At 37.5% G+C, this 19,893-nt stretch overlaps 1 protein-coding gene across 7 annotated transcripts in view; it reads left to right on the top strand.

Moving 5' to 3' along the window:
• LOC111262518 (uncharacterized) overlaps window positions 1-19,893 on the top strand; it is a 114,723-nt gene that overhangs the window by 44,093 nt on the left and 50,737 nt on the right. For 6 of the 7 annotated variants that reach the window (XM_022836833.2, XM_022836829.2, XM_022836830.2 and 3 more), the window contains one exon: window positions 18,031-18,268. In XM_022836833.2, coding sequence (XP_022692568.1) covers window positions 18,031-18,268 — 238 coding nt within the window. Of the gene's footprint in view, window positions 1-13,947; window positions 14,425-18,030; window positions 18,269-19,893 lie in introns of those variants that run through there. The other variant, XM_022836828.2, reaches the window with a different exon arrangement.

The following is a 19,893-nucleotide window of genomic DNA, read 5'->3' as shown; positions in this document are numbered from 1 at the left end:
AAACGCATTTAGTAAAACAAGGTATGCAGCAATCTCTAAGAGTTACTGTACTGGCTAAAACACGCGCATTACCTCTAGCTCAAAGTCGCGCTTTTTTTCAACGTCTGTCCGAAAAACGTTAACAAAAGCACCCCATGTAGGAGGCAGTAATTCTAGAGTAGTGCATTTGAAGAAGGAGGTCTTTTGCTACATGCTTGTTCATCGTTCCTCATGTCCCAATTAGATGTTGTTTTGTTTGAAACGTCTTATAGGTGTCATTGCTGTAACTACCTCAGCGATAAAATTTGAGATTTATTTAAGCAGCATAACGCCGTAAAACACACTAAATATTTGGCGTTCGAACGATCTGTAATAGACATTACTCGAACTGGGATAGACGAATGATGAAAAACAAACACAAAACTCAGTCTCTCGAATCGATTTTGCCGACTGTTTCTCCTCTCGTCAGAAACGGTCGGCAAAATCTCCGTCTCCAAATGGGGATCATCGCGTCATCACGGTTACACATAGCAGCACGTGATTGAGTTTCGAAACTATATATAAGCAATACAGCCATTTAACATAACTTTTTGCGAATACAAAAGTAATTGCCGAAAAGCATGATTATTTGATAAAACCTATTTCACAGCTTCAATTCTAAACTTCGCAAATTTGTCTTAACATTTTCTTTCGCAGTGTGTGACGTCTGCTTAATAGCAAGGGTGACCGAGTCGATGTTGATATAGGAAGACTCTCGCCTCATAGAAGAGTAAAAACGACCTACTGTTTGCTAAAAAAATTGAAAAGTAAACGATATGATGTGAGTGCCAAAGTTTCAGGGTCCTCAGCGCGTATGGACATGGACCTAAGATTCTCATGAACATTTAACACGATAAAAATACCCACCTTAAATATCTTTGCCAGTTATCTAATCGAAACAGGAATACGATCACGACAGAATTGATTAACTCATTGGTTTTTGCCTCCTATAGATGCTTTAGTGCTGTGGCGAAACCTGCCCTTTGTGCAGCCATACACTCACATGCGACGCGGTACGTTGCCGATTTAGGATAACCGAAAATGCTCAATATTTCGTTGACGCTCCCTACCATCTAAAATTCTTGTCTATTTTTCACTATAGCTGCAAATCCATTTATAACCAATTAGAACGAGGTTACATCCATAATATGTTTACTGGCTTTTGGTAAACACATTCGAGAAACCAGGCAGCCATTCTAAAAGAACCGATATGTATATATATATATATAGTTGTATAAATGGGTTAGAAGACAATGGCATTGTTTCAGCAAAAACAACAGCGCCGCACGCGAATCCAGACAACACGGCAACAGTTTGTAAGAAATTATAGGTCTGCTACTATCTAATAGCAGATGGTTTTTTAGTGCGAAGTTTATTCGTCAGTAATTGGAAAATATGGTAATACGTCCGCACGAAGCCTGGAGATTGTGGTGGATGTAAAGGAGCCCCACACCCAAACCCTTTCGGGGCAGATTCAACAGTTTTTGTAATGTGTGGTTTTGCATAGTCTTGAAAAGGGGTAACTTTGCGGATCGTTTTGCTAGGTAAATTGGTTTCCTAAATAAGACTGGGCCTTGCTTTAACCCTAGACTTAGTTGTATCTCCCAGAACTGCCTATTCCTTTCTCTGCGTCGTATTGATTCAAAAACACTACTTCTCGTCACCCACAACAATTTTATATAATAACCTGTATGTGTGCCCGATGGTGCAAGATGTTGAGACAAAATGATAAATCGTGCGTGTTTGCGCTCTTCATTCAATTAATGGGTATCTGGATTCCTTTTTTGGATAAACCCCATCGCCTAAATGCGATTTAGTTTCTTGACGAATTCACGAGTTGTTTGCTGGACGTTTTTCTCCAAAAGTGCCTTCAGGTCCGAATCACCGACCGGAACGATTTGCATCTTCCAGATTTAAGACGCCATCATTTAAAATTCAGCAAACTAACTTTGAGCAATTCCTTAAAGTGTGGAGCACACGCAACACATATGTCGTACCTTAGCAAAAGATGAAATGAATAAGTGTCAAATATGCAACATAAACAAAGTGCAAAAATGGGCTTTATTCATGCATTGCCGTCAAGCATTGTTTAAGACGTAGCGTGTCTACGCCTTGTTTCGAACCTGTGCCACTACGTCCTCAAACAAACAAAGAAAACAAGAAAAAAAAAGCATGCATCTGAAGAAAGCCGCCATTGCGTTTGACAAACCTGCAGTGCACCCATAAGAATCAATTTACAACTTTAAAGAAAACAGATGAATATACGGCATATATTCAACCGGAATAACAATTCTTGCACAATGTGATATTTTGAGCTGACCTTCTCCTCTGATGTTCATTTCTGCTATCTTTCTTGTAATTCTCTGCAAGCGAAATTAGAGGGTTGATGGACGTAAGGCTTGTTTCTGCTGAAAATTAGAACGTCGTTCGAGCAGTGAAACTTCTTACCCTGCTCGTGAGAACATTGTTAGAGATTGATAACAGCAACAGAGATAAGTTGTTGCCCTAAGCGAAGTCTGTCGTCAGCTTTACTATATTTCTTATCCACTTTGACGGGTTGATCCTGAACCGGTATTATTAATCTTAAGTCGGAGATCACTTTGAGGTCGACAAGCACTCATCAAGTGCCTATGAAGTTCTGTCTAATGTTTCTGTTTTATTGCACCTTCGACACATATCTTCCTCGATAATTCTTGACCCCCCACTTTACAATTCTTCTAAGATATTAGCTATTAAACGTCAGCTAGATAGACCCAAGACCTGGAACCTAGGTGCCACTAAAAAGGTGTGACATACGTTTCGAGGCTTGGTCTCATATTTGAAGACTGTTCACTTGAAATTGGCCGTGCAAGATCAGAACAATTTTAATCTATCCCGTATTTTCGCAACACGATAGAACAATTTCTGTGGACGAAGTCGTATCTGCTGATACGGATATATGCAGAGCAATGTAGGCTTACGATTTAAGAAAACGAGGCGACGAAAATAGTTAGGTGTCTACTTGGGAAGAAAAACGCGTACTTCAAAGGTTGCATTAGTTGACCTAATAGAGCACATGCATATCATTAAAAAACATCCCAGCGTCTATAGGTAGAGTTGATATGTGGTCACAGATATCATGTTCCGACGATTCTGTTTCTTTACGTTGTTGTACGAATTCTAAGATCTTAGTCTCTTGTTTGTCTTCGGTACGACCAAGTGGTTTTTACATATACAATAGCATTGTGCTATGAAAATCGCAAGCACATTTTATTATGACTAGCGTAATTAAAGCGTCAGTAAGTCATTACTTCCTGTGTGCACCGCAAAATTTGACCACGCTGTTTTTGTACGTTCTCTTACACAAAGTATCAAATCTATGTCCAGTTTGAATAGAACTTATGCACAAGGCTCGTGATACCAACAAGCTTGCTATGTTAGCTGTTTAACGGCTGTCTAGGCTCTACTCTGCCAACCTCAGCACTTCAGCGACTTCTTTAAAATTGAGTGATTTCAGTGCGCTTGTTTTTAAGACATGGCCGCGCTATCGTTTACCATTGCAGCTTTTCGCAGACGCCTGCAAACGCCAGGAACTCATGCTTATGTTTCCGCAAAGCGTTCGGCAGGGGCCACAAGGGTTAACTCCTCATGGTTTTTAATATTTAGGTCCTTCACCTGGCGAAGCTTACACTTTGCAAATACCTTCCGAATCTGCAAGTAGGTTTTACAGGCCATATATAGGTGCTTCAAAAACCAGCAGTACCGGATACGTTCATGCCCACAGGTATAGTCGATTAGTTAGAGTTGGAAGTCCGTTGAATTTAAGAGCTTTTTGATTCGTCGGACGTAATCAGAGCTTTTTTTCGACGGAAGTAACTGACTACGTCGTCTGATACTAATTTGGCTTTCACCAAGAATAGATCACAACACGCTCGCTGTAGTTTTGCTGATATCAGTAAATCGGGCAGTGTTAGCATTGAGAAGTGATCAATATATTTCTTCAACGACCTCCCGGATCCCCTCATACAACGCGCTGGATTAGCAAAAACGCGAGGATACGAACCTGACCAGTCTAGCGTTAATCAAAACAGCATTCATGAAGACTCCGATTAATTCGGCAGCCCTCGCGTAGTCGAACCTCTACACCGTGTATTCTAACACGGTGTAGAGGTTCGCTTTACACTTTTGGTGAGACACTTCAGTATGAAGTATGAACTTTACTACTCTAGTCGAAGCTATAACTGGTTCTGTAGCTCACACCGGTGCTCCTCGACCGACATTGGGAACTCAAGGTCCAGGCTTAGAGTTGACAATTCATCGCATGTCAGAGCCCTACAGATTTGTCTTACCGCAGGTACCAATCGTAATAAAGGATACTATCTTGCTCCTGTATATTGATATGCTAGACAATTTGTATATGTCATTTCTTACTTGTCAATCTTAGCTGAAAAGTATGTTCTGCGTGCGCCACAATATTTATATAATTGACTGTCGCCACGTGTTGAAGGTTAAATCCACTGCTGATATATACTGTCCTGTCACAGAAGGCTTCTCCTATTATTATATATCCTACAAATATTAAGAGATTAGAACAGAGCGGTGGTCGAAGAGTTAAGGATTTTTTCGAATTGGTTCTCTAACTGGTATGTCGTTAATAGCTTCAAGCCTGTCTCTTCAGTAAAGAGTCCGAACGCTCTAATAAGGCCTATGTGAGATTTCTGCGGATCATTATTTGAAGCAACTAAGCGCCCATCAGTATAAGCGATATTTGAAATAATTACTTAATGTGATGTAATGAGTATATGTAATAATGATATGCAATATGTGTTCTTGCAGAAACTTTTGGGTTCCAGAAGTCTACATCACAGAAGATCTGCGCTTATCTACACTTGTCAGAACCAAGAGTGATAGCATGAATAATTGATTTTTTATTCGCGGACTGAGATGCAACGGATGTGTCACTTTATACTAAGATTATGCAAAGACGCGTACACAATTTTTTAGGGTGGTCACGTGGGCTCTGAAATGACTTTTTAACGTTAAATAGCCGTCTCCAAAAAGGGCAGCTCTTTCAGTACGGAATGGCGAACATCCTATTTGTTTGCCTTGCAGGCATACATTTGCTACATAAGATCACTTATGGAGCATCATTCACGAAAATCAAAGATTTTACTACATGTGGCAATAGTTAGTTCGCGGCTTTTGTAACGGAATGTAACCACTTTTTGTTATTACGCTTTAAACTATGATATACTGAATGTTCTTATATATATGCCAATTGAATGTATTATGAGTGTCACAGGTTTACTAAAATCCACTATATGTTGAAAGTCGCAATAATTCTAACCGTTCTAAATGGCTGTCCGGCGAAAAAAAATATTGTATGGATATCAATAACATGTTAAAATCATGCACTTGTTCCCAATGGTTCCCTAACCTTTATGCATACGACATGAAACTGTATGAAAAAGGAATTTATTACTACTTACACAACTTGACCGGCCGATTGATATTGATTTCTACTGAAGCAAGAACCTCATAAACTGGGAAGAAGTAGCAATAAAGCAAACAATTAACTTTACATTGGATCGTCCATCTATACGCGTTCAGTCATTATCTTTTTATATGTAGTTCTACAAGGATTCTCTTCACTTCCTTCCTACCCTTTATCGTATCAGCATTGAAACTTGACTAAAAGACCTTGCAAGGTTGGCCTCTGGCCGACTACGACATAATAAATAAATTAACGATTAAACAAACCCAGAAAAAAAGGGAAATTACGTTTGAAAGGAATCAACTTTCCTCATGCTGTCCGACGATCGATAGAACTTCATTATGTTTCGCATTGGTTTTGCGATAGAAAACGAACCGTGTCATCCATATTAAAGCTACTCTATCACAAACAGACGACCGTCTTAGGGTTTGTAAAATTGATCAACAGTCGCTTCTCAAAATGTACAGCAAGATGGCAAACGCAAACATATCTAGATCATATCTGTAGTAATAACAGTTGAAGCTGCTTGAGATACTGGTGTGCATGTTTTATAAGATCTATTGGTTTACTCTATTGGAATCGCTTATACCGACATGTTTCTATATGCGATGTGCTCAGAGGAAGTACAATATATAAATAATATCTTTAGTTACGAAAACGTTATCTATAACGGAACACAATATATCATAGCTATGTCAATGTTAAAAAACTTATCTTTGAATTGGGATATTTCGAGCTATAATATTTGGTCGCACGGCATTGGCTACCTGCATTGTTTTCAGTTTTGTGCGACCGCAGAAGTGATCAGTTTCGTTTCGAAAAAAAAAAATGTAGTCTCATAATATATAAATCATGGTGAATCCTCACAAACGGAAGTTGCTAGCACTAAGCGTTGTGCTCTGAGTAGTTCTAATAACTATATTATATATTATATAACTGATAAATATATTAGTTTATGAGTAATCTATACCAATGCCTTAAAGGAGTTATCCAGCCGTTGTTGCATGATATACCATAGGTAAATAGATCGCAAAGGTCATATCCCCTGACAACAAGCCTGTTGTCACGCTAATGGTGCCCAAGCAATCCCACCAAGGCAGAGGCGAGTAGATAGATCATACTCTTTATATACCTTGTTTGTCAGTCGGATGAAAACGTGAAATTTTATTTTCCTCTACATAATAACTTCAGAAACATACGAAATCTTTCAGAAAGCAAGTAAGTGCAATCTTTTTAAGCTTATTTGGATTTGCAGATAGGAATATTTTACACAAAGAATATGATGAGTCAGCAAATCCAAAAGATTTACACTTCCCTTGCGGCTTGAAATACAGTACGTTGTAAATAAAAATTATTAATTCTTATTGAATAGCATAATATTACCTTTCACATGTAGCTAGGTGGCGTAGAGACAACGCTTGGTGTTTGGAACCATGAAACACCTAATTCGAATTCCGTTGATTTCATTACTAAGTTAGTAAAAAAATTTATGACGCTATTTTACGTTTATCAAGAATGCTTTAGTCGAGATTGCAATAAAACGGATTTGAAGCTGATAAAATTGATTTGAAGCTGTTCAATCTGAGGCATTATGTGCATAGGGAGTGAACCAGATCAACGACATCGGTCGTAAGGAGAGTAATCAATCATTTACACTTTAATTTACAATAAAACAAATATAATTAATATTACTTATATCAGATAGTGGGCTCACTCTTTTTAGCAAAAATTCAGTGTTAACGAAATTCGTACCGGTGATGTCAGCGCGGCATTCTAGCTTGAACTGACATCTGGATTCTCACGTTGAATGAGACTAAATATTCTCAATGTTATGAACTTTACGCCGCTTTTCGGCGTACTTCAGATTTACAAGTGATGCCGTCGTATGTACATGGAGTTGCAGATTTATAGTTAAATTCCAAAAAACGTGAAATTTGAGCTCGACAACTGTTATATAGTAGTTTTTTTTTGCAGCTCTGTACTATTTCCATACATACTTTTAAACACTAATGTTCAACGGACTCCAAAGACCACAGAACAAATCTTACCGGCGATGGATCCAGACTTGCTTAAATCGATCAGGATTATCCGAATTTCCAAAGTTGCATAGGAACGTAGAAGCACTGATCAGAACTTGCAGAGAGAAAGGGCATGGCACAAATATAAATAATATTTTGGATCCCTAAGCATGCGTATACCTGCAAGATAGTCTTAACTTTGAGGGTAAAAAGTTCGGTATGAAACAACCACCTTGGGGAAACATTGCTTTGCTGTCGTCAGCACCAAGGTTATTTATTATTATTAAGGTAATCATTGTTATTCAGTCCTTGTAATGTATACTCAGATGCTGATACGAATAAGCTAGAAGCCGTTTCAGGTCATCTAGATTTTACATCTCTAACTTTTGAGATTGGCGACTGTTCACTGGCATGTGATCACTTAGGCTTCGAGCAAGGCAGGCCATAAAATAAGCGAAGAAATGGAGGCCACATGATTTGAGTGAGGGTCAAAGACAGAACTGGCGAGACATCATTCGAAAGCCACTGTATAGCTTCAATAGCTTATTTTGATTATATGACTGTCGGTTGTGGCTAAAATTTATTCTCAACATTAGAAAGGACGATCAGCAGGCATCACGAAATAAAGTTCGGCCTCACACAGCAAAGATGGCAAAAATGCGGAAGCACACAATCTGAGGCTTTTTGTCATCCATCATACAGTATCAAATTTTTTAAATTTACCATTCTTTAATAAAGAAAGATGTAAGATTTCAATATCTTAACTTGATTATTATATAGGGTGCTAGAATTTGATCTTAGGGCGTGGTGATCAATGCTTTTTGAAAGAGGTCTTCTTTGCCATACGCATGACGTACTGGAACACAATGTGGGCTCCTATAATTTTACTTAGCGATATGGCCACGTTATCATCAGAAGCAAGAGAGACAGAGAAAATTCTCTAAACGCGTTGGACCAGAACGGTGCTTAGCTTTAATTCAGCTAGAATTCTAAAAGCTAGGATGGATATCAGCAATATGCAGTAGAAAAATGCTTTCTGAAAAATATGTATCAAATTGTGTTACACGAGAACCGCTTTAAAATAGCAGATTATAGGTAACTATTGGACCTATATATTTGATTGGGATGTGTGTTAATTACAACTGTTATTAAAATGTATGTTAGTCCTAAATTGCATGTATGTGCATATAAACATTACCGTCAATGGGAATCTCAAAGTGGTGAATGAAACATATGCTTTATGGCAAACTATCTGTCCCAAGTCTACGTGGCGGTTTTCTTAATATCCTTCAGATGTTTTCATCTAGCCAAACCCATTAATAAACCGTCACACAAATTGTAAGAAATGCTTTCAGAATGCTCTGTGCGTGCATACATGAAGTGTTTACTGAATTCGGTTTTTCTTGAGAATGGTCAAGTTCCTACAAAATATGCAGAAACTTAGTCTATTAGTGAAGCCGAATATTCCAAGGGCTGCCATTTTAGAGATCCCAACAGGGAGAACAATTTCCAGTCAACCAAAAATATTTACGTATTGGTTCTCTGAAGTTGATACTTTTAGAGTTATTCGAAATCATTGCAATATATAATTTCCCAATGATTGACTGCTACATGCAGCTTTATATAAGTTGTATTACCTCTTCAGACAACTTGCGGATATAGACTACTCAGGACTGAGTGCTGTTAACTTTGTGTACTCCTATTATAATTGCCGGCTTTCTCTAAGTCCCGTGTCGGTAGAGCCGACAACTTCCCGATTAAGCTTACCCAGGTAAGCTTTTCACGTACCTACCTAAGGTCACCGGCTTCATTGCTCCACAACTACTTAGCCTTTCGCGTATCGATGCGCTCAGTTCTTCGCAGCATTGCAAACAGCGGTGTTTTGGAGGGGCCAAAATCCCCTGGTGATCACATCCTTCAATAATACCTTATTCAACTTCTAGGAGTTGCAATCAAGATCTGCTTCAGCGTCTCTTTCGGTGAGAACTTCGTTTTGATGACTTAATTTCAGCCTCGTAACTTAAGTGGCTCGCGCTCCAATTCCTCTGCGACATGCCATCATCAAATTCGTTCTACTAGTTGATCTGTATCTGGAAACCGTCAGGTCTAAGTAGGCTGTTTTGTTTTCTTTCGGAAGCTTTTACAGCTACCGTTTACCTTAGGGTACACACATAGTAATCTAAATAAAATCGACACCTAGCGTGGTCCCTTTGATAGCAAACTTTTTATGGTTGTAACAAAGGCCACGTATTTTTTCTGTTATCTGGCGGGCAATCATTTTTTTACTGTTGCTTTGCTTGGCTCAGAGTCCAGGCTTTTGTTTTTTTTTATGTGCTATATTTCTATTTAAAAAGTCAAATTCCAGTCGGGATTTATTGAGACTGACCTCGACTGCTCTAGACTGTATTTTTGGTAGTTTGAGACCTAGCCCTACCAAGCAGTCGTATTTTGGTTCGCATTTAGTTAAGCTTCGAATTGCCCTTAACACCGACCTCTCGCATGAGCGGCTCGCTAGACCACTAGGTTTCAACTCTCTTTACTCGCAACAAAATATTTCCATTTTTTACTTAAACGACTTTTGTTACTGAGTTATTTCGAATTATTACGAATTAGCTAGCAATTCGGATCCATGACATGTTGGAGGTTTCTCAATTTGTGCTTCAGACCTATTGCTTAAAACTGCAATGACAGCCAATCCTTCAGTTCTCAACATCGTGTTCATTGTAAATAGCCTCTTTACCATGCCAATAAATCGATTGAGCTGCGCTGAGTCAAATTGTTGTACATGTCCCTATCGCTTAAATTGATGTTTCACCATGAATGTGGTCAATTAAGGGGTTCCACCAATATTACAGTGAGACAAAACTGCGTTTCGAGCTACTTTGGGGTGCTCTTTTGAGCGAATTTCTCACGGATATCAATTAGAAAATTGTAGCGGCTATTATGGCGATTGTTTTAGTTTAGAGGCTTTCAAAAATCTTCTTTTGAAAAATACCAAAATATCGACAACATTTTTTCTATGTATTGATGTGATTTTTCTGCACCAGTCAATAGATTTCAACAAACTAAGTAAAAATGTAATACATTTTCTTGTTGCTAAAGCTGATATTTCGGCCTAAAAAAGGCAAAAGCCTAATGCTCTAACTTTTCAGCTGAGTTTGGGTGGAATCTTTTTACATGAAAACCTATGTAGAGAAGTATTTCTTGGAACCAATAAAAAATTCTTGATGAGCTAAGTCGAAACGCAACACTAAAAATTATTTTTTTTTTTAGTAAAAATTACACACATTCATTAGTATTATTAATTTACTTGTGCCTAAAGTGATCGAACAGAAGCGATAGGCTTGCTGACTTCATCAATCGCAACGAAAACCAGTTTAGCTCACTTCCCACTCTCAGAGCTCGGCCAATGGACCGTCTTATTTACGTGCGTCCCGTTGCCGGGGTCAGTCAGCCAACACCGAAAAAGCCCTGTAACCATAAATAAACCAGAAGCCAATATATTATGAACAAGGCAAATCTAAAATAGTAAAAATAAACGTATTAGAACAAGTTGATGAAATAAATGCAAAAGAGCAGTTAGGCGAGACAGAGTAACTTCAACAAGTTTACGTTAGGCTGACAAATATCATTGAATCAAATTAGTTGAATCAACGAGGCGCAGGGCAAGGCTAGGGAGTCCGTCTAGCACATTTTAATATCTTACTCTTTTTTAAAAATATATTATTTCCTTGATCCTTTTCAGTACAAATTCATTGTTCGCCGTCTCATGTGTACTCAAATATGAAAAATAATCTGAGACTGGGGTATCCCTATTAACTCTCTTAAGTTCACCCGCGAATATGCAATGAATGTGTTTATTATTCTTTCGAGTAAAAGTCGGAAGTAACTTTCGTCGGACTTTTCCTTCGTCTGTTAAATTGCATAGAATAGCTAAAGTTTTCTATTATTAAATAGTATTTTTTAACTTGATATAACTAGTTGCATTTGGCTTGATGCTAATGATTACTTCTATATAATGCTCTACTTGTTTACTGCTACACTTCTATACAGTTTATCTGTTTGGGGCATCATTTCCAAATTAGCCCTTAATCGCTTCACTTTTAGAATCTCAAAGCACCAGGCCAATTAGAAAAAAGCAACTTTATTAAACATATTTCCGTGTCTGGATGCTTTGAGGAGCAAATGTTGCGTCATTCTTAGAGCCATTACAAGCAATTTGTGGGTAAGGTCTTAGCAAAGGGATGCGTGATTATGTGACTTAATTAAATTCCTCTCATGCAATATACAAGTATATTTAATTATTTCAAGTGAATATTATATTCTGATTCTGACATACACTGCCCCATCTCCGCAAATAAAAATATGATCTTTAATTATTTTTAGAAATATCGACCCTTTAAGTGTACCTTTTAAGCTATCAACCAAAACGCCTTTCAAAGGAAAACCTTACTTTCTGTTAAAAGCCAGCAAAATGTTTCTTCGAGAAGAGTCATGTAAGCTTCAGGCTAATGGTATTATTGCGGGATTTATGTGGACGTTTGGAAGCCTTGTCGTATAGCTCAAGCTGAACAAAACATAGCGTATACATATAGATTGCTGGCTAGTTTACTAGCAGACTGACCCGATAAACGGGTTCAAATGCACACGGAGTCCTACCCTTTCAACCTCCTCAAAGGTTTCTGGCAACGTAATGCCATTAATAGAGGGCCCTGGCTCATTCGAAGTGAAGCGAAAGAGAGAAATTGAGAATTGTGTAACGGGTAGTTGGTCAGCGAAAACCCTAGGTGAACGAAAACAGGTGAACCCTAAACCTAGAAGCTCATATATGAGCGTATCCTCGCGGTATCTGGTAAAAAAGTTTTTAGCAATACTCGCTAGCAGAGAAAACGAAGAAATTTACAGCATCTTTGGGATTTTTATAAACATTAGAATACAATATAAATCTTTTCACCAGAGGAGTCAAGTCAGTAATATTAATGATTAATGGTGGTGAATGAGGTTCTTAAGAAACATCGATTTTGCTGTCGCTGAATATATCGATGATTGTCTGTTATTTTCGAAGTGCGAATAAAGCTATTTTAAGGCTGTACTGTAGAGCCTAGACCCGTTTGAGTTTAAGAATAATAAGAAAAGTTGGTTTTCTTGTTAATTTTGAAATTAATGAGGTTAACAGTGTCGAGTTGTGCTTCTAACTAGGACGATCGACGGGAACATAGAGACAACTAAAAAGAGGCCAGAAATTTGAGGGAGTTCTTGAATGTGGAACAATTTTAGAAATTCTAGTGTAGGCACTTCGGCCCTTCCCTCAAATACTTATATCAAGTTGCTAATCCATTAACTCAATTCAGCATAAAAGACACTCTATCTATGTGGAATGTTGATACCCTAGGAGGTCTTGAGAGGTTAAAAAACAGAATTAGCTCCAACTATTTCCACATCTGTGGCTTTCGCACTATACATAATGTTAATGCTGCTAAATACGCCTTTAAACCTACTCAATGAAAAATATCTCAGAGGTCTCCCACCTCTTCAGGTCTATACGATGCGGTACAACAACTAGCTCTTGTCTGCGTTCGAAAACAGCACCCTGTACATTAACGTCCTCATCGCAGGGCTTTAGTTATCCAATCAAGAAAAGGCGACTAAAGTTGAAAAAAAGCGAGAATCGTTTCTTTCGTTATGCGAGTTTGAATAAACTTGTCGACTAGAATCATCTGACTTACATCACTTTGCTGACATCAGCAGCAAGCTGGTCATCTCGCGTGTAAGATTTGAGCCTTGAAACTCCAGGGACAAATGAAGTTTATCATTGAGGATGTTTAGACTTCAGCTTCCCTTTCAACCGTTCAATTATGGAAGCTATCGTATCATCGAATGAAGGTGTAAATATCTCACTCTCCACATTAACATCATGAGTTAATCTGTAATCTCCGATTCTCGAAATTTATTATTCAAAGTGCGTCCTTGAGATTTTAACACGACGTGCTTTAAAGAGTTAGTGGCGTTCGTGTTTAGATAGTGCACTAATACGTCTAGTTAATAAACCAAGTTGCATTTTCGTTTGAACGAGCTTTATACTGGTACCATTACCGATATATAGTAAACAAAAAAAACACTGGTAAGATATTTGTGGCTTTCATACAGGCATTGCTGTGCTTGAAGTGTGCTTGATTGAGTGTATTTGTCATAAGAGTTCTATAATGAATCTATTTAAAGATTGCGATGCTTAACAGAAATGAACACACGCAGAAAAATTCTAAAGGTATTAATTTTTGAGAAGAAGAAGAAGTATGACAGCATCATTTGTTTAAAATTAAGTGGCCTATTGAAAGAAATGCGCCTTAGACACCCTCTCTACAAAAGGCGCCTGTCTGAGGTATATAGTCTTTTTGTTTAGCCTTCTTTGTAACTTCTAGCACACTATCGAACAATGTGCATAGCACTTGTGGTTTGCGGCGGTAGAGCGCTATAGTCTGGAACGACGTTTAAGTACTTACTATCGAAATGGCCACTTGATTACGATAGCACTTCACAAGTGTCGTACAAAACACTTCGAAAATACTTACATCGAGGCAATTGGTCAATAAATTTTCAGAGACTAGTTGACCCGTAAATAAAGTCCGGCCAGAAAGTGCACAAATCGAATAAATAGGTTACAACCTTGCTACGGTGCGGAACACTGTGCCTTAAATCAAAGTCTTGCTTAGTAACTTGGTTTGCTGATGAGCAGTCGGCAATGCATTTTAAGCAAAAGTGAGATCTTCCTGTAGACCGAAATGGATGTGAACAAGCTTTGGTTTCAACAAGATAGAACAACTTGCCACACCTCGTGGGAAACAACCAATTTACACGGAATGGACCGAGTGATGCAGGCTGTCTCTAGGAGGATATTTCGCTGGCATTGTTCCCTAGGTTTAGTGCAAATTGTTTTTTAGACCTTTTGTTATCTGGTCACTGAAATGAAGCCCACCGTATATGTTTATTAGCTTCTATGATATGTCATGTTACGTAATCAAATAGTAATTAGTCGTTGCGAGATAGCTGATTCTACATTAATGTTAGGAAATATGATTAAATAATTTGATAATACTAGACAAACTTGCAGGTTTTGCTTCAAGTCTTTTTTTGCCGGTGATTTTACAATAATACACCAAACTTAACAGCTATCTCATCACAATTTCCATGGCCACATAGCCGGCGACCCTTGCCCAGTCACTTCATCAGCCTATACAAATATGAAAGAGTCTCATTTGTCTAAACTATAGTGCCACTGCAGAGACTGAAACCTGTAACATTCAGTTACGACTCTGTTATTTCACAGAATTCTATTTTTTTTTTTTTGTTAAATATCAGCACTTATTCCATAAATCCTTTTTTTTTATTGGAATTATGCAACAGTCCTGCTGTAATTCGTCAGCCTGCTGTAATTATTCTCAATCCCTTGATAGACATTCGGTAACAGTTTTTGTAACGTTTCAGTTTTGGTTCAGTGAATTTCTTACTTTGTGTTAGTGCAATTATTGTTTCGTTCCGACAGTGATTGGTTACTCTACTTCGTAACTTGAAAATGATCCACTATATATTGAAGAAATAACTGAAGTTGACGTCAACATTTCAATTTAGATCCAAACGAATTTTACTCTAGTTATGCATGTAAAGTTAAGCTCCTTTAATCTAAGACCCCGTCTACAGTTATCCTTCACCTATTTTAATTAATTTCATATGCTGAGAGTATAGTTCAAATTTAATAATTATGCATAATCGAAAAAAAATCGCCATTTTACCCCTCGAAATTAGCAGTATGTTCCGTGGGAAAAACCTTTTGCAAGAGAGTGTCCATCTAATCGTGCGTTACGTACCATATGCCGAGATAGTTCATATTGTATCAACCGCTTCGTGAACTAAACAAATCTATAGTATGCTCTCTATAAAAAATAGCAGTAAAAAAAATTACCAGCTATTAATTCTTTCGGCAAGAATCATTATTTTATCGCTGGACAGCAAAAATATAAAAAATCAAACATTTTTTTCCTAAATACAATAACATGCTTGTTTTGTAACGTTTAAAAACAACTTTCTGACATTAGGAACATTTTAAGGAATCTTAACGCACCTCGCACGAAACTAAGCCCATAATAGTCTCCACCTTTAAGGAAAACTTAGTAGGCTCACTTTAAGGGGTTGATTTGCGGCGAACAGATACATGTATGGTCGGCTGAACAGTTGAATATACCTACTTTCAGTAATATTGTCGATAGATAAATAGACTAAATGGTGGCAGTTATTTTATCATCTTGTTCTGGTATGAACAGATTCGCCTCGGATATCTACTAGTTGGACGGCAAACCTATATCTCTATAGCTACCTCGTAACGATTCTTACGATACGTAATAACCTTCGTTATTACGTATAGCTACATAATACGTAATAGTTATGCATCTCGTTACACTTATTCTGCTTCACGTATTCTGTTGGGATGTTCCAGCAATTATATGGTTACCCAATAGTTATCACATTAGCTTGTTCTAATATTTGTTTTATCGTTCGTTGCAACAGACTGAATATAAACTATTTCTCGATTGCGGGTTGCCACCCTTTATATCGTCCACTTGTAGTTCTTCTAATGTTGCGATAATATTGGTCGCTGGTTTGTGAGTTACTCTATGGTATTATTCTATAGTTTCGTTCTAGAAGTGACTGGTAATTCTGCTGCAATCAATGTGTAAACAGACCGCATGTATTCTACTGTTCGAGGCAATGAGTTCAGCTCCAAAAAAGTATAAAAACCCATATAATATCAAATAAATCTTACGTTATTTATGCATGCATAACAATAATAAAAAAATGCAAAAAAACAACCTCCGATCGTGCACGCGGTGCCGGTCTTTGCATAACCTAGAACATTGCTTCATCCAGTCATTCCCGCTTCCTATTGCAGCATTATTATAAGCTCGATACTCTAGTGTAGTCCTAATTTCTTTTTTGTTGCCGCTTTAATTAATCCGTTCGTCAACTTCCATATCGACATATTTCGTGAATTGTAGGCCATTTCAGCAAAACTTAAAGTGTTATCCCGCAAGAGTAAGACTAAAAAAACTTTAGTTTTCTTGCACTATAGTTTTGTAGGACTTGAAAACACAAACAGCTTTCGAATATAAATCGCTTACAAATCCTCAGCAGTTTTCTAATAAATAGGCAAAAACTATGACCGTAAAAAAACATGTAAATTTAATCGAAGAATGCGAAGCATATGTCGAGGTGTAATATTAATTTCATCAACAATTTAGTAAATTGACCAAATTAGCGTCCCCTTCTACGGTAGAGATAAATTACCCACCGAAAAAATCTACTTCTCTGTCATCAATTATGAACCTTTTAATGTTAGAAATTATAAAAATCAAGTTAATTTTCTAGGGCTTGAAAACCAAACAACCTTCTAATACATATTTTTCTTTATCTATTGACCCCTGTCGTGTAGCATACGTAACCAGTGAAGCCTGTATCAATAAGCTCACTCTTTTTCAGGCGGAGATTTAACTATACAAAACTTTAAGCATATGTATTTAAACTTTTCAATATATTTCGTAAATTATCGATAGTAGTTGATAAAATCATTGAAAAAGGCTCAACTTTAGCATTATGCTTTACAACGAAAAAGATTTCTCCCCGAAAAAAGTATTCATCTAATCATTAATTCGTCAACCAGAAGAGAGCCATCTGGTAGCTGAAGGCTCCAACGAGTTTAGTGATCCGGCCGTTGCGGCAGATCAGAGAGTCACTGGTATTTAAATGCCCTAACGAGTTTTGCCATCAACATTGAGAACTATCCGGTACTTGAAAACTTTAACGGGTTTGACTATCCCACCATTGTAATAGACAGGAGAAGTCATGCGGTACTTAAAAGCCCCAACGGGTCTGTTATTTGATTTGTAATTAAATAAAATCATTAATTCGTAATAAAACTAAAAAAATCACGCCCCTTATAGAAGAAACAAACTATTCCTTCAGAAAAGTATTTATACGTTTAAAGAATACGAACCGAGACGGATAATATTTCAGCACATATAAACCGTTTCGATAAAAATCACTGTTTCATCTCTAAATTGCAAAAAAGTGTAAAATCAAAAATATCTCTAACTTCCAATTTTTCGCTGCTTGTAATGAGCTTAACAAATGTGTCAACTTCCTGATATAACATTTTCGTAAATTCGCAACGATTGTCGAGCATATCATAAAAACAACCAACTTACGAAAATTTACATTGCGTTTTGCGTAAGCGACCATATATATATATAAGTGACTGGTCTTCCAAGGGTAAACGTGCATCCGTAAAACAAAGAAAGCATTGCGAAATATCGCACCATTATAAATAGCGTCATTTTGAAACGAGAAATATTTTTCGTAGGTAATTCCAAACGACCTAATATACATATTTCGATGAATGGATTTTACAGTTGTTAGATTGCAACCATCATAAGACTGCGCTATTAGATAACATGTTTGTACGAAATGTTTTAGGCGCCGCTGGTGTTACAGTGACGGAAGTTCGATTACAAACGGATTCAGCGACGCAGGATCAGTTCGTTCTAGAAGGTGAACCGGCTAGTCTCGTATGCTTCTTCCAATTAAAACCCAATGAGGAGATCCAACGGGTAACATGGCTCAAAGACGGCACCGATGAGGTGTATGTCTGGAGAAGAAAGTTTCAGCCTTTAGCACGGCTCCTCTTTCAGGACAGAACTGACCTGTCAAACAGGTAAATCCTTATTGTTTTATTTGTGCTAGTTATAGGCTTTAGCAATTAAGCACTCAAAAAAAATACAAACACTGCCTTATACCCCCAACATATTGCGGATTTCAAGCCATCTTCAGCCAAAACACTTGAGTTCAAAAACGACACGTAATAACTTTAAGAAAAACGTGCTTCTTCCCGGAAAAGGTTAGATTTTCCGAATAATTCAGTGAAAGGAGTATAATACAACGAAAATGCAATTGTAGTTCTCAAAACAATTCTACTTTTCTTGTGAGAGTGATATTTTTATGGTTTATCTTGCGTCGACATCTTATAAATGGCATATTGACGTGCCATTTCAAAAGGAATATACACATATGCATAGGTTTATTAAATTTATTAGAAGGTTTCCGTAAAGCTCACTGATGACGTTGAAATGTTATCGGCTGATTGTCTTTAAGTGAAATCCCAGAAAAGGGCTCTAAGAAACTGCTATGCAAGTCAACTCATCTGTCGAAAGTGATGTAAAAAAGTTTTTTACCGGCAAAGGCGACGTAAAGTATTATTGCTGCATGGCAGGACTACACCATATACTGTGTTAGTGACTTAACGCCAATGGAGAACTCTGTTTCAACAAGTGTGCATCGGAATATCACTTGTTACAACGTGAATGCAGCGTAGCCAGAAAGGCAGTCACCTCAGATCAAATGGGTCGACGAATGGATTCCAAGGATGAAATTTTTTGACTCGGTGGGGTACATTGATTGCAAAGGAATGGCCGAAAGTCTGATTAGTATGCTAGCTTTTTCAAACTTAACAATAAATTTAAGTGGCTAAAAAATGAATTAATCAACCTAACGATGATAAATACAGTTCGAATATTTTCAGTAACTTAATAGGTTGCTACATGTTATTTTTCACCTACAAAAGCTGAGCACAAAAACTCCGGTAAGAATCTTAATAGCCGTGGGCTAACCTAGCCATATTAAAGTGACGACTACAATGATGCTCCGAGAAACATTCGTATTTACGGCTTACTTTAATACGGTGCTCCGCGATGACGAAACGTTTTCACATGACAGACGCTACGTAGGTAGTTTCCTCACGAAAATCAGTGCCGTGAATCTGTACCAGTCAATTGTATATTCTCATTTAAGTTCTACTGTACAAATTACAAATAAACTGGAAGCTTCTGGACAACTTGTATTCGCTAAAGGCCAAAAATGTCAGCTTCGCTTAGAGGAACTAGATTCTCGCTCTCTAACTACTAGAAATCTACTTGGCGTAGTAATGAACATAAAACTGCATATGAATGAAATGAACATAAAAAAGGGCTAGGCTGTATATCAAAGCCGATGAAGACATAAATGTGGATACTTTACAGCAAGATACGCATTAAGTAATAAGTAAATAATATCAAACGATTTTTATGGATTGTTTTTGCTATTCTTTGTAATTATATGATTTACGTGACACTTTTTCACTGAAGCACTCACTCCTAAGATTAGTTATTCTGATGTTAAATAACTGTGAGATGTAACGGGCGTGTTAATAATATTTTGACAGTGAAAATCAGACGAGTAACCCAATTTAGACTTTTTAGAAGTGCGTTTGAATCATATCACTGCTTTCTTAAAGACGTTACGCAA

Source organism: Varroa jacobsoni, unplaced genomic scaffold (assembly GCF_002532875.2).
Source record: "Varroa jacobsoni isolate VJ856 unplaced genomic scaffold, vjacob_1.0 scaffold_670, whole genome shotgun sequence".
Lineage (NCBI taxonomy): Eukaryota > Metazoa > Arthropoda > Arachnida > Mesostigmata > Varroidae > Varroa > Varroa jacobsoni.
This window is presented reverse-complemented; position numbering and strand designations above follow the sequence as displayed.